This window comes from Bos taurus, chromosome 7 (genome assembly GCF_002263795.3).
Source record: "Bos taurus isolate L1 Dominette 01449 registration number 42190680 breed Hereford chromosome 7, ARS-UCD2.0, whole genome shotgun sequence".
Taxonomy (NCBI): Eukaryota; Metazoa; Chordata; class Mammalia; order Artiodactyla; family Bovidae; genus Bos; species Bos taurus.
In genome coordinates this window covers 45,803,015-45,817,843 of record NC_037334.1, presented here as the reverse complement: position 1 = coordinate 45,817,843, position 14,829 = coordinate 45,803,015, and the positions used below count along the sequence as shown (strand labels likewise).

At 39.0% G+C, this 14,829-nt stretch overlaps 1 protein-coding gene across 1 annotated transcript; it reads left to right on the top strand.

Moving 5' to 3' along the window:
- Positions 1-379: 379 nt before the first annotated feature.
- SKP1 (S-phase kinase associated protein 1) lies at positions 380-12,446 on the top strand. Its single transcript, NM_001034781.2, is given in 6 exon segments — positions 380-481; positions 3,357-3,453; positions 7,361-7,434; positions 10,176-10,319; positions 11,266-11,406; positions 12,036-12,446. Coding segments are annotated over 5 exon segments (492 nt in total). The 5' UTR covers positions 380-481; the 3' UTR covers positions 12,072-12,446.
- Positions 12,447-14,829: the final 2,383 nt, after the last annotated feature.

The window sequence follows — 14,829 nt, the reverse complement described above, 5'->3', positions numbered from 1 at the left end:
TATCCCCACCCTTCTCCTCCCAGTTCACTCCCTTCCCCCTCCTTCCCCTACGCCCGTGGCTTTTAGGCTTTTCAAGACCTGGGTCTTTAATTCAGTTTAGGACACCCCCGCCTGAAGGACCCCTGCAGACCGTGATTTACCGCAGCCAGTTCGCCGTTCCTGTTTTGAGGAGAGCGAGCCGAGCTTTCGAGGAAGTGGGTGAGAATCAAGGCCCGCCGGACCTCGCCCAGCCGCGTCTCCACCTTGCCCGTCCCGTTGGCCTCCGCCTGCCGTCAGGCGATCTCGCCGGCCAGCCCCGCCGGTTCTGTGACGTCACGGGCCCCAGGGTCCTCGGCGCCTGCGCCCGCTCCTATAAAGGCCGACGCCGCGCCGCCCCGCCGCGCTGTAGTGGCCTTGTTCTCCGCTTTTCAGTGTTGTTGTTTGACGACGTTGCCCTGCTCACTTCAGCCTCCGGCCCGCCATCTCCTTGAGCCCTACCACCGTAAGTGGACGCCGACGGGGCTGGAAGGGGCGGGTTGCGAGCTGGTGGTCATACCGTTAGGGCTTTGGCCAGGAGGAGGCGGGAGGCACCTGGGCCTGGCCTCACCTCAGGCCTGGTGGAACAGTTGTCGACCCCCATTCTCCGGGAGGTGCCAGCGGGCCCAGTTCTCCCACCCCTCGGTTCGACTCGAGGAGGCGGCCTCTAGTCGCGCGTCTTCACGGCGCCCCGGTGAGTGCCCGGCGGGCGGGAGGGAGAAGGTGCGAGTCGAGCCTGGGATTGGGCCTCCTCTCCACGGGGCGACCATCAGCCGCCGCGGTGTTCGGCTGCAGGCCCAGTCTGGGGCCGGGGGCCTCCCTTGTCCGTAAACCTGCCGGCCCCAGGACCCAGGGCGAGGGTGGCGGTGGGGCTTTTAATGGAGTTCCAGGGGTTGTCGTGAGTGTGGGCGTGTGTCCATGTTTATTGTTTTGGTGTCCGGAGCGAGCGTGGCAGTGGTAGTCCGGGAACGCTGGATTCTTGGTTCACATCCTTTCTCGCCTGTGTATCTGGCGTCACTAGTCACCGGTCCTACCTAACTGCTGGGACCGAATCTTGACAGAGAGCCGCCTGCTCCTTCAGAATATTTCTGTTTTACCACAGCTAGGGATTGCTGAAACGGTTGTTGTAATAGCAGATGCCATCGTCATAGTGGTGTGGTTTTTTAGGTGCGTTAACTCCAGGTGCCTGGCTTTTTTTTGAAAGGATATTCATTCCCTGCTTTGGTTCACTTTTTAATGGAGACTTCACGCTTAGATTTGGGGTCATGAATTTTTTTCATCAGAGCCTTATTATAGTAGAAGGTTTCTGTGTTATAGAGCAATGCAGGTTTCATTCTACCCCCTAAAAGGTGTTAGAATTTCGAGTCACTTAAAACAGGCTTTTCCCTCTTTTTCCTCTATAAAACCTACCTCATAGAGGGTGATTTAATTTACAAATACCGGAGCATAAGGAATTGAAGGAATAGTCTTGAAAGCATTTCAAACAAAATTTCATCCATTATTAAATTTTGCTCTGAATTCCAGATGTTTGACCCTAAAAAAATTTATTTGAGTATCAAGTTTAGTGTTACAAAGGGCATCGAATTACAGATTAAGCGATTGCTTCCTTGCTGTTGAGTAAGATCTCAACTCCTTTAAAAGTAACCTAATACACGAATTTGACTGTGAGTAAGCAGATCTTGCTGTTTATCGAAAGTCATTTGAAATATGCTTAAACGTAATTTTATCAGCTGTTTTGCCGGACTTGGGGTTGTCTAATAATTTTCACTCCAGTACATGGAAAGTAAAAAAAAACAACAAAGAATGTTTCATAATTAGAAATTGAACTCACATTAAAATACTTCTTTTGGGGATACCTTTTGTTAGCACCTTGTTACAGAGAAGGTCCTCTGCTCTGGGTCTTTACCCATGGAACTTGACAACTGCATTATTGGCAGGTACTGAGCAACATGGAGAAAACAGACATATTTGTGAAATGAAAAATGAAATCTGGTTCTCTCCAACCATGGATGAGGGAGAGCTGGGTATTTCAATGGCTTGTTTTAAAACAACTTTACCTTTTTGCTTCCTTGTGCTAATTTGTCTCTTTGGGAAATGGGGATACTTATCTGGGGAAAGCAGAATGAATATTTTAACTGTTTTAATGGGTTTTAAGTCTTGGGACCCTAACAAAGGTTCAATCGGTGTTTTCAGTGTCAAATTCTATGTTTTTAAGTTGTAATGATGTCACAGGATTGAAAAATTTATACTTGAAATTGAAAGAGGTCTTGAATTTTTAGGGTCAGGTATTGCTGCCATTACCCTCTTCCCTGAACCACTCACCCAAAAATCTGAAGATGGTAAGAAATTGCTGGCTTAGACGCTTAGAACGTTTCAATTTTAAAGAGGTTTTTTTTAAAAAAAATTTTTGTCAGAATTCAGCTCTTTTGAATTGTTTAATTTTATGTAAGAGGTGTCCTTTTCCTAATGACTCATAATTAACGTTGAGTTAATAAATTTTTTTTGGAGCAAATAATAGGTTATTACTCTGAGGATTTTGGAAGATCTTAAACTGGGGATACGTGGACAGTCAGTAATAATGAAAGATAAAAAGAAAATTTAAGTTAATTATGTTTAAGTCATTAGGACAACATCTTCTCATTAAATATTATATTCACTTGTATATGGTCTTGCATTGATCCAAACATAAGTATATCCTGATCTACTCTTTAGATCTGAACTCATTTTTCACTGACAAGTCTCACTGCTGGGAAAATTACTATCTTATTTGGTAGCTTTGGGAGGGATTGGGGGCAGGAGGAGAAGGGGATGACAGAGGATGAGATGGCTGGATGGCATCACTGACTCGATGGACTTGAGTCTCAGTGAACTCCGGGAGTTGGTGATGGACAGGGAGGCCTGGCGTGCTGCGATTCATGGGGTCGCAAAGAGTCGGACATGACTGAGTGACTGATCTGATCTGATCTGATCTCAGGTGTGCAGGTGGTTAATAGTGGCAGTTAACTATTCAAATAGGGGTAGTCAGTGAGAGCAGAAAGGCAGAGTCAGTAAGTCCATTTTAGATGTATTTTGCATCAGAATTATAAATTATTTATTCTAAATCTTAAACCAGTGAGAGCAGGTGTGAAAAGCTTCTGTACCTAGGAGTTATACTTAGAAAAAAGGTTTCTACCTTTGTGTGCTAGCCTGTGAATAATCAGAGTGTTTACAGTGTTATATACTATAGGTCCTTAGGATTTTATGGTTAATGAGTTGGAAGGGCTCTAACAGGCTACAGTTGATGAAATGCCATATAGAAGTATTACCTCTTTTTCAAATTCGGTATGATACCTTTTTTTTAGATGCCTTCAATTAAGTTGCAGAGCTCTGATGGAGAGATATTCGAAGTTGATGTTGAAATTGCAAAACAATCTGTGACCATCAAGACTATGTTGGAAGGTAAGTTTATTAGAAAACCTGGGTCAGGGGAAAGGGGAAGAAATATGTAGTTTGATATAACCTGTAAACATAGTCTGGAAGTAACATTCTGTCAAAATTGCTCAAGGGTATGAAGAGGTAAAGTTTTTTCTTTAAAGTATTAACTACATCTATCTGATAGAGGTAATTTTTTCAGCATTTTCTGAGTTAGTTTTTTCTCTTATTAAGTAGATAATATTGTAGGCTATTAATAATATGGAAATGATTTCCAAGACTCAGATAATGGCTCATTTCTCTTCCAAGTAAATTTGCATTCACATTTCTAATGGCAAAAACTAAAGCCTTTGTAAAAAGATACCTTATATATGGTAGTTAAATAGAACACCTTGTTTCAACAGAGGGAGTAAACTGAGTAGATTGTAAACCAAGTAAAAAAAAACCAAGGTGTTTTTTTTAAACCAAGTTTTCCCTTTTATTTTGTCATTCCTTTGAAACTGCAGAGCATGAACACTACATAAAGAAGGCAAGAAAACAAATCCTGAAGCGTTTTAAAACTTTTACTATTAACATGGATCTCTTACTAATATCATTGGGTTGGTAGACATCAATAATATATGGAGATACACAAATCAGTTTCTAGAACTGGTGGAGAAAAATACTTAGAGTGGTAAAAATGTTCTTTAGTACAGTTGTCCCCATATCTGCAAGGGATTGGTTTCAGGACCCTCTGTGAATACCAAAATTTATGGATACTCAACGGTCACATGATATAATTAATGCATTAGTCCAAGCGGTGCTATGGAAACATCTTGGCTGCTGTTATTCTTTAGGCTTGTGGAGAGAGTATAGTGTGTAGTCCTAGTGAGGTGATACTTCAAACTAGTAAAGATGTTTTGGCAGAGCATTCTGAGGTAAACTGAGACAGGATGTGTTTAAAATTTGAGGTTTTTTTGTTGGGGTTGTGATTGTGATGCTGTACTTGATAGAGCTGAGTAACAAGTTTGAGGGGAATGGAAAGTAAATGACTTTGAGCTTGAACATGTTGTGTAAGAGATTCCCTCAAAAGATCTTTGTAATAACCTACTGGTCAATTGACTGTTGGCTCTTGGTCCCTGAGTTATAGATCACTGGAGATCGACTTACTTTGTATGGGGTGTGTGTGTGTGTGTGTAAGTAAATGAGATTGGCAAGTGGCCATATTGAGGCAGGGTGGGGTGTTAGGAGTGGAAAAGTCAGAAGTGGAGAACCTGGAGTAGGATTTGTGAAAGCCAAGGGAAAAGGGAGGATTATCAGATTGAAGACTGATCAGTTAGGATTTCAGAGATAATTTAGACTTCTAACAAGTCAGATACTAGGTGTGGTAGAGATGGAAGCTGAGAGGCAGAAGGTTTGTCTTCTGTTTTTTTTAAAAGAAAATAAAATCTGAACATACTTTGAGATTTTTCAGTTTTTTAGTTTGGCAATTGACGACAGTAATGTGGCACTTAACTATGTGGTTAACCAGTCCTGTACACTGGTTAACTTACATGGATTACTTCAGTTAAGTTGTAAACCCCTTGATACATCCCACAATCACTGTTCACCAAGTACGTGTTGAATGAATGAACTGTGGTATGGTCACATAGGAATGTGAAAGCTAACCAAGTATTCCTAAAGGCAGATGAGTAAGGCTTTATCTAGAAGATGGAGAAACTGATACCAGAATTACTGCCTAAATACTTGGCTTTGGCAATGAAAGTGTTCTTTACTTCATCTTAGTTGGTGCCTGGCACCCTAATCGGTCCTTTGCTGCTTCAAAGAAGTATTTGCCAGTTAGAACGAACATAGGACTTCTTGGGTTTTCCATGTCAACTTTGATCACTGAAGCAAGTGAATAGTAGACAGCAACAGTTCATTTCTTCCCATAGTCTTTGGGCTTTGGAGGTGAATGGCTTCATCTAAAGTACCAGTGGTTTATGTAGAAATCTAGTCTCTTGAGGACTGGAGTGAATTGAAATGAAATCTAATCACTGTAAAATCAGAAGTAAAAGTGTCATGTGTACACATGAATTGACTGATTTCTTCAGGTCCAGGGTGTGGTATCAGGATACAAGTGTTTTTCAGACATTCTTGAAACTAAATAGCTTAAAGGAATGACTGTTGGTACTTGAGCCTTCTGTTAGCAAAAAAACATTGCAAATTCTTGGTTTAAGTGCTAGAGAAGTGGATCATTACAACTATAAGGCCCTTATTTCTAACATGAGTTAAGGCTTCCAAATAACATTTGTATCTTCTAAACAAGCTGGTTTTCTGCATTTCCTGTAATATGTTCACTTCCAAAACCACATGTATATTACATAGTAGAAGTTCTTTCTCTCGCCTCTGATTTAAAACTATTTCATACTAGTTCAAGAAAAGGGTAAGTGGTTTGATCCAAATTGAAATATTGTCATTTTGTAGTTTTACTCTCAGATGGGATCAGGGAAAGGCATTGGTGGAGAGCAGAGGGGAGATGAATGAATGCATGCATACAGGAAAATAGGATTCTTTTTGAATCTACTCTCATCTTTACCACTTGATTGGAGAAAGCTCATTGAGCTCCATGTTGTCAGGTGCATCATTTCAGTTCTCATCTATACTTACTGAGAGCTTCTGCCATTTGATCAGTCCCTTCTAGATTTGACATTCAGCATACTTACTACTTTCCTCACTCACATCCTAACTCCCCATTTTTAAAGCCTTCAGTTCTCCAGGATTTGCTTAATCATTGTACCTCTTCACTACATCAATACTCATTCATTCCTTGGTTACCTCAGCTAGTCTTATAGTGTTAAGAATGATTTACGCATCAATTCCCACCTACAGTTCTGATTTCTTTGGATATTTGTAGCTAATTCTTCACTGCCTAGGATAGCTGTAAATTAGGGACCCAGAAGTTTGAGCCGTGTCAGCATAACTGATCCTGTGAAACAACCAGTATAGCAATGCAGTAACTTTTGACTTAATCTTGGCACTGTTACACGTTTCTTTGGCAACTCTGGAAGACAGACCCATTTGGTTTGAAAAACATTCTTTCTTAGAATCTGAGTAACATAACAGACTTTAAGTTTTTTCTTTGGAGCTCAGCATCCACTTTGGTAATCTGAAAGTTATGATGACATCTGGAAGCCTGTGTCCCCAACGTGCCATATGATGTTTAGTTGATACATTCAGAGAAACTTTTCGTCCAAAGAAATACCAAACAACTATTCTACCAAGAAACTGAGACACTGCTGTTCTTTGGAATAAAGTTTCATACTGAGATAATTCTGATATAAGATGCCACAAAAGAATGCTTTAAAGCTTGGGAATAGGAATAACATAATTTGGGAAAATCATTCACTTCCTGAGTCATTCCAGAAAAACCCTATCTTTTTAAAATTTTTGCCTTACAGAAATGATGAAAGACTTTTTTGTTACAGCAACCTGTATATTACTTTAATATTGAATCATACCAGTAAGTGTGGAGCTGCCTGCATTGTTTTTGTCAGTGGCTGCATAATCTGTTGTGTGTATGTGTGTGTATGTACATATTTGGGCTTCAAATTTTAACATAACATTCTGAGAAATAAAACAATAATTCACATTGTTTTATTTTCCTAAATGATCTCCATCTAGAGAGTTTGGTATCAAGAGTAAGGGTAGGAGTCTGGCTTTTATTTTTTCCCAAGTGGTTGCCAGTTATCCCACTTATTAAATCACTTTTCCTAATTAAGAACTCTACTTATATAATATTCCTGTATTTGTTAACTCACACATTTTTATATAGTTTTGGGTAAACTTGTTTTAATAAGTAAAATACTTTTTTGAGTCTTTCAGATAAACTGGTCTTGCAAATTACTTTTTTGAAACAGCCTGATTGTTATAATGGAATTAGATAATAATGGCAACTCCCCACTTGTTTTCTTAGATTTGGGAATGGATGATGAAGGAGATGATGATCCAGTCCCCTTGCCAAATGTTAATGCAGCAATATTGAAAAAGGTAAGGAAGCAAACTATACACGTGAATACATACGTATCCTTTTTTTAATTAGCAATATCTTGGTGATCTTTTTATAGAGATATATAGTGTCCTTAAAAAAAAGCTATAGTAAGATTATGACTAAGGTATTTGTTTTGTTAACCAACCCTGTGAATATTTAAGACGTGTTTTTCATTAGCAGATTTGAATTATTGATATATGATAGTATAATGTTAGCAAAAAGGAAAATATTTTTGATTGCTTGTCTACTGAGTGGGTGTGCCTCAAAAGGAGTTTGAGAACATGATACGTGCTTTTTTTTGGTTTGTTTTTTTCTCAGTTGATCACCTTATCCTATGCATAAACATCCATCTACATATTAGTGTTTCAGGGAGTGTGGCTTCTTAATAGAGCCTGCTGTGTAATTAAATGCTCTTCTGAAGAAACGGCATCCAGTTTCCATATTAGGGGGAAAACTGGCTAGGTTTAGAGATGGGAATAGTTGGTTCCAATTGGTCCCTTCTTAAGGAGTTTTCAGAGTCATTAACCATACACAGTTGGATTTTATGTATTCTCTTGAGCTTGGCATGAGATGCAGCTATACTGCATATTTTTCCATATTCTCACTGTGATTGGCTGTTACCAGTCTTTTTAATGTCCCTAGTGTAGGTAAAAAGTGTCTTAAAATCACTATTCTGTGTTCTGTGTATGAATTTGACTGTACTGGGTATCTTTTAAAAATGGGATCATAGAATATTCTTTGTGTCTGGCTTATTTCACTTAACATAATGTTTTCCAGGTTAATGCGTTTTATAGTCTAATAGACTTTGTAGGAGTTCTTAATGAATTTTTTTGACCACATGCTTTTTGTTCAGTCACAAAGTCGTGTCTACTCATTGCAACCTCTTGGAGCCTCCAGGCTCCTCTGTCCTACACTGTCTCTTGGAAAGAGAAAGAGTTCGTTGCTCAGTCATGTCCAACTCTTTACAACTTTGTGAACTGTAGCCTGCCAGGCTCTTCTGTCCATGGAATTTTCCAGGCAAGAATACTGAAATGGGTTGCCATTCCCTTCTCCAGAGACCTTCCCGACTCAGGAATTGAACCCAGATCTCCTGCACTGCAAACAGATTCTTTACTGAGCCATCTGGGAAGCCCACTATCTCCTGGAGTTTGCTCAAATTCATGAGTCAGTGATACTATCTAACCATCTCATCCTCTGCCGCCCCATCCTCCTTTTGCCTCTTTAATCTTTCCCAGCATCAGGGTCTTTTCCAGTGAGTCAGCTCTTCCGCATCAGGTGGCCACAGTATTGGAGCTTCAGTTTCAGCATCAGTCCTTCTAATGAGTATTCAGGATTTATTTTCTTTAGCTAATGAATATTCAGGGTTGATTTCCTTTAGGATTGACTGGTTTGATCTCCTCTCAAGAGTCTTCTCCAGCATCACAATTCAAAAGCAGCAGTTTTGCTGGCAAAGTGATGTCTCTGATTTTTAATACGCTGTCTGGGTTTGTCATAGCTTTTCTTCCAAGGAGCAAGCATCTTTTAATTTCATGGCTGCAGTGATTTTGGAGCCCAAGAAAATAAAATCTGTCACTGCTTCCACATTTTTCCCTTTTTTATTTGCCACGAAGTGATGGGACCAGATGCCATGATCTTAGTTTTTTGAGTATTGAGTTTCAAGCCAGTTTTTTCACTCTCCTCTTTCACCCTCACCAAGAGACTGTCTGTCATTAGAGTGGTATCATGTGCATATCTGAGGTTGTTGATATTTCTCCCAGCAATCTTTATTCCAGATTGTGATTCATCTAGCCTGACATTTCACATGATGTTCTTTGCATATAAGTTAAATAAGCAGGGTGGCAATATACAGCCTTGTTCTACTCCTTTTCCATTTTTGAACCAGTTGCTCCATATCTGGTTCTAACTGTTGCTTCTTGACCCGCATACAGGTTTCTCAAGAGACAGGTAAGGGGATCTGGTACTCCCATCGCTCTAAGAATTTTCCAGTTTGTTACAATCCACATTCTCAAAGGCTTTAGTGTAGTTATTGAAGCAGCAGTAGATGTTTTTCTGGAATTCTCTTGCTTTCTCCATAAGGCAGCGAACGTTGGCAGTTTGGTTCTTCTGCCTTTTCTAAATTCAACTTGTATTTCTGGAAGTTCTCAGTTCACATACTGCCGAAGCCTAGCCTGAAGGATTTTGAGCACAACCTTGCTAGCCTGTGAAATGAATGCAATTGTACAGTAGTTTGAACATTTCTTTGTCATTTCCTTTCTTTGGGATTGGAATGAAAATTGACCTTTTCTGGTCCTGTGGGCTTTGCTGAGTTTTATAGATTTGCTGGTTGAGTGCAGCACTTTAACAACATCATCTTTTAGAATTTGAAATAGCTCAGCTTGAATTCAATCACCCCCACTAGCTTTGTTCATAGTAATTGTTCCTAAGGCCCACTTGACTTTCAGACTCCAGGATGTCTAACTCTAACCACACCACCGTGGTTATCTGGGTAATTAAGACCTTTTTTGTACAATTCTTCTGTGTGTTCTTGCCACCTTTTCTTAATCTCTTCTGCTTCTGTTAGGTCCTTACTGGTTTGCTGTTATATAAGATCTTCCATCCTCTAGGGTTGTGATTGTCAAGCTTGGCTACTAACTATTCAAGCTGACGTATAGCCAGTCCCTGTGTAGGAATGAACTTGCCCCAGCAGTTGGAAGTACCTTGTTATAAAATGCCACATAAGAATAAACTTTTTATGTTGTAGGTCATTCAGTGGTGCACTCACCACAAGGATGATCCTCCTCCTCCTGAGGATGATGAGAACAAAGAAAAACGAACAGATGATATACCTGTTTGGGATCAAGAATTCCTGAAAGTTGACCAAGGGACACTCTTTGAACTTATATTGGTATGTTTTTAATGCATAGTATAGGATATTTTTGGCATAACCTTTAGCACTTTTCATTTGTTACATTCATTGATACTGAATTTTAACTTTAAACTTGTGCAGTGCTATATTTAAACCTACGTATCAATAACCACGTTAAATGTAAATGGTCTACGGAGAGGGAGAATGGAGAATTAAATGTTTAATGAGGACAGAGTTTCAGTTTAGGAAAGTGAAAAATTCAGGAAATAGAAGACGGTGAGAGTTGCACAGCAGGGTGAATGTAGTTAGTGCCCTTGAACTGTGCAGTTAAATATGGTTAAAGTAATATGTTTTGTATTATGTGACTTTTTACCAGAATAAAAAGATGTAAATGGTCACCACAAGTAATTGGATAGAAAAATAAGACTTAGCTATTTTTACCAGAAAAACTCACTTTGAATATAAAGACACAATTAAGTTTATAAACGGTGGAAAAAATATGCTAACAGTAATAACCAAAAGAAAACTAGAGTGACTATATTAGATTTCAGGGTGAAGAATGAAAGGATTAAAGAGGTTCACTATATAATGATAAAGGATCTGTTCATTATTAAGAGGACATAGGAATCCTAAATGTTTTTGTACTTTTAAGAGCAGAATTTCTAGAAAGTGAAACAAAACCAGTAGAAGGATAAGTATGTAAATCCACAATCATAATTGTAATCTCAGTTGAGATCTCAACATCTGTCTCTGGTGAAACAGATAGACAGAATCCACAAGGATGTAGAAGATTAATGACAGCAGAATATGCTTTGAAGTGTATACTTCCAAGATAGACCTGTTTTGGGCTTTAAGATTTAACAAAGTCTTTAATTTCTTAAAATTGACTAGCTTTTTAAGCTGAATTAGATGTTCATTTTAGTCACTAACTTTGGATTTGATTTAAAGCATCAAGTATATAGTAAAAATGACAATTACTTTACAGGCAGCAAACTATTTAGACATCAAAGGTTTGCTTGATGTTACCTGCAAGACTGTTGCTAATATGATCAAGGGCAAAACTCCTGAGGAGATTCGAAAGACATTCAATATCAAAAATGATTTTACTGAAGAAGAGGAAGCCCAGGTAGGTAGCTAACAGCTTGTTCTTAATCAAATGCTTTTAAAGAAACTAAAAACCCATAGCATGCTAGGAATAGAGGTGTTTATATCAAGAAGTCTTTACCTTACTTGAGGGAAAATAGGTCCCTTTGGTATGCTAAAAATATACTGGTGTCTTAGCCTAAGCACTTAGATGATACTGATCTTTTATAAGCATAACAACAATTAGTTCTTATAGTGCAGTTTGATGTTTGTTCCTTAGCAGTTACTAGTTTTGGACCTGGGACCTTACATGTAAACCATCAGTATTTTACTTCAGAGGAGCAGGCCCTATGGATTGTATGCCAGGATAACTAGTGTACTGAGAAGAAATGAATAGATCAGAATGATTTTGTTGACACAGGTCATGACTAAAGCTGTAATTGCCAATTGTCTTTGCTTTTTTTGATAATTTCAGCAGGGCACAATAAAAAAACTCAGGAAGGAAAGAATGGCAACCTGAAAGTATACTCTTAATCTGTTTTTTTTTTTTTTTTTTTTTTTACTAGTTTTCAGTCTGTCTTTCTAACCTACCTCACAGGCTATTGATGAATCATTAGGTAGTGGTTTTAGTAAAGACTACTTAAGGTACTTCCTTATATGTGTCTCTTCTAGGTACGCAAAGAGAACCAGTGGTGTGAGGAGAAGTGAAATTTCGTGTCTAATGCTGTAACACTGTAAGGATTATTCCAAATACTAGTTGCACTGCTTTGTTTATAATTGTTAATATTAGAAAAAGAGTCAACAAATGCAGCAGCAAGTCAATTGTATCAGCAGAATGTTGTCCTCATTGCATGTGTAGTTTCAGTACAGTTCCCAAACTTAAGGCCCAGTTTCTTCTAGTGTGATTGAAAGTTTCTTTTCTTTGCTCTGAATAAAATTGAACTGTGGGTTCCCTATAGAAAGTGGCATTTTGGGCTTTCCCTTTTTGTAAAGCAATTTCTGCCTAGTTTATTGTCCAGTTAATTTTAGTTCAGTGACTTTTAAAGTTGGCGTTGTAAATAAAGCAACTTGCAAAAAACCTTCTGAAATAGAATTTAACAACGTATTATCTTTATTCAACTGGAAACTGGATAAAGGCTACTTGAGGTAAATGCTTTGAGTGGGGTTATCAGAGTGTCTTTAATCTTCCTGGAGGAGTAAGTACCCCTGGTATTCATTAGCCTGTATGTAGCAGGGCTTCCTTAATTGGGTCTGAGGGCTTATTTTTGCATTTTTAACCCTCTCAGCTTTGAAGGCTCAGTTACTACTCAGTTAGTGGTTTGGGAGGAGATATAATAATTAGTTTGCTAGCTTTTCAGTTAAAAAAGATAGCCTATATGGTGTGTCATCTTTTTATAATCAGTGATCCCATGTGGGGGAAACTATTCATACTACTTGCATGTAGAAAATAATTTAACCTTTAATGTTAAAATGTGTGGCATAACCCAGAAAGCATCCATCATGAATGCAAGATACTTTCAATAAAGTTACCTAGTAGGTAGTAAATGGTTTGCTTTTTGTGTATTTAAATGTTTCTCTTTACTTAATATTGAAAGAGTTAAATTTGTGTGTGGTTGTTTAGTTGGAAAAGACTTGGAGGCAGTTCTTGTCCTAGTTCTCTGGAGGCTGCTTACATAACTAAGGTTCTGATAGACTTCTGCCTCTTCTAATTGTCATTGATACCATTCAGGGGAACCACTGGCTCAGTTTTTTACTGGTGTACTCCAAACTGCTCTGCTCTGGTTTCCAGCCTCTCACCTACAGTTGAATTAAGTTTTTCTTGGTAGTTTGAGATAGCTCACAAATTTTTAATTTTCTTTCTTCCTTGTGCTCCCTGTTCTTCTTACTTTAGAATTATCTGTATTCACATGTAGTTTTAATGTGTTCCCTTCGTGTAGCTCTTGTGGCTCAGATCATTACTAAACAGTAGTTTGCCTTTATTTCATCTCTTATTTGTCTCATATCTACCTCTACAATAGTGTGTGTGTGCTCAGTCATATCTGACTCTTTGTGACTCTATATAGCCTGCCAGGCTCCTCCGTCCATGGGATTCTCCAGGCAAGAATACTGCAGTGGGGTGCCATTTCCTTCTCCAGAGGAATAATTGACACACCAAAGACAATACCTGACCAAAAAGCCTAAAATATTTACTCTATGGCCCTTCACAGAAAAAGAATGCCAACCCTTTGATTACTTCTGGATCCCTGATTCCCTTTACTCAGGAATTAAGCTATTTTTCCATTTGTGCTGGTTTTAGTGGGGAAGGTAGCAGCATTCAGTCTAGCTAGAGTATCTCATTTCTATTTCCCAGAAGAGAAAGGTCTTTCTGAATATGTAAGATTGAGTGGACAGACAATATGATTGTTCCCTTCCTGACTTTCTGTAGACCTTGACCACAGTCTTTAAATCATGATTAATAGAGATCTAACAGCTCATCTAAGAAAACAGGCAATTTACGGACACTATTAAGAGGCCCTTCAGTTGAAGAGGCCCTTCAACTGGCTGCAGCACTTCCCTAACCTTTTCCCTCTTTCTGCTGTATACTCATTATTTCTTGAATGTGTCTACCAGTTTTCCAGCCTCTCATTTTTATCCAAAGAAAGTGAGGGGCCCTTTCCCACAGCATAACAGCAAACCTGTCAACCTGTCTGCCTTCTCATTTCCGAGTTATTCTGAGCAAATACTGTAGTATGAAGTCAAGCTGTGAGGCTGGAGTCCTGCCTCTTAGGACCTATATGGTTTTGGATAAGTTGAAAACAGTAGCTCCCTGCAGTGTAATGCTGTTGGTGAGTTGTTGGTTAAGGATATATGCCCTCTAAGAATTCTTAACCTCTTTTGAAGTGCTATTATTAGCTTGCCTTCATAAGTCCATCTTTAATATACAAAATAGATATTACTTAGTTTTGATATTTTTCCAAAGATTCACAGAGGGTATCCCTTATAAAAGTTAGAGATCCCAGAGTGGCATTATACTGTGATTTGTTTATTCTACAGTTGTTCCTACATACCTGCTGCTGGAATTAAGCAAAATCTATATTGTAACTTGTTGGACCGCATGATGTCATGCTAATTCTTAGTCTGGAACTAGCTGGAGAAGGATGGTGGCAGTGAGTCACTGGGCATGTGACTCAGGGCATATGAAGTTTTCTTGGTAGTTTGAGATAGCTCACAAATTTAATTTTCTCCTCCCCTTTTTTTTCTCTAATTCATGGGGACCACTAGGCATAGACTCATTCTTACCCCTTGGACAGAATTTGCCCTTTCCAGTTAACTCCATTCTATACAATCCCATACTATTCTTCAACATCTCTTTGGACCTAGGCTGGGCTTTTATTAGTGGGACTGTCCCCATCTCTGTTGTACCTCTCCCTGCTGTACTCGTTGAATATATTCAGTTATGGCTCCTCTGAGACCCCCACTGCCCATT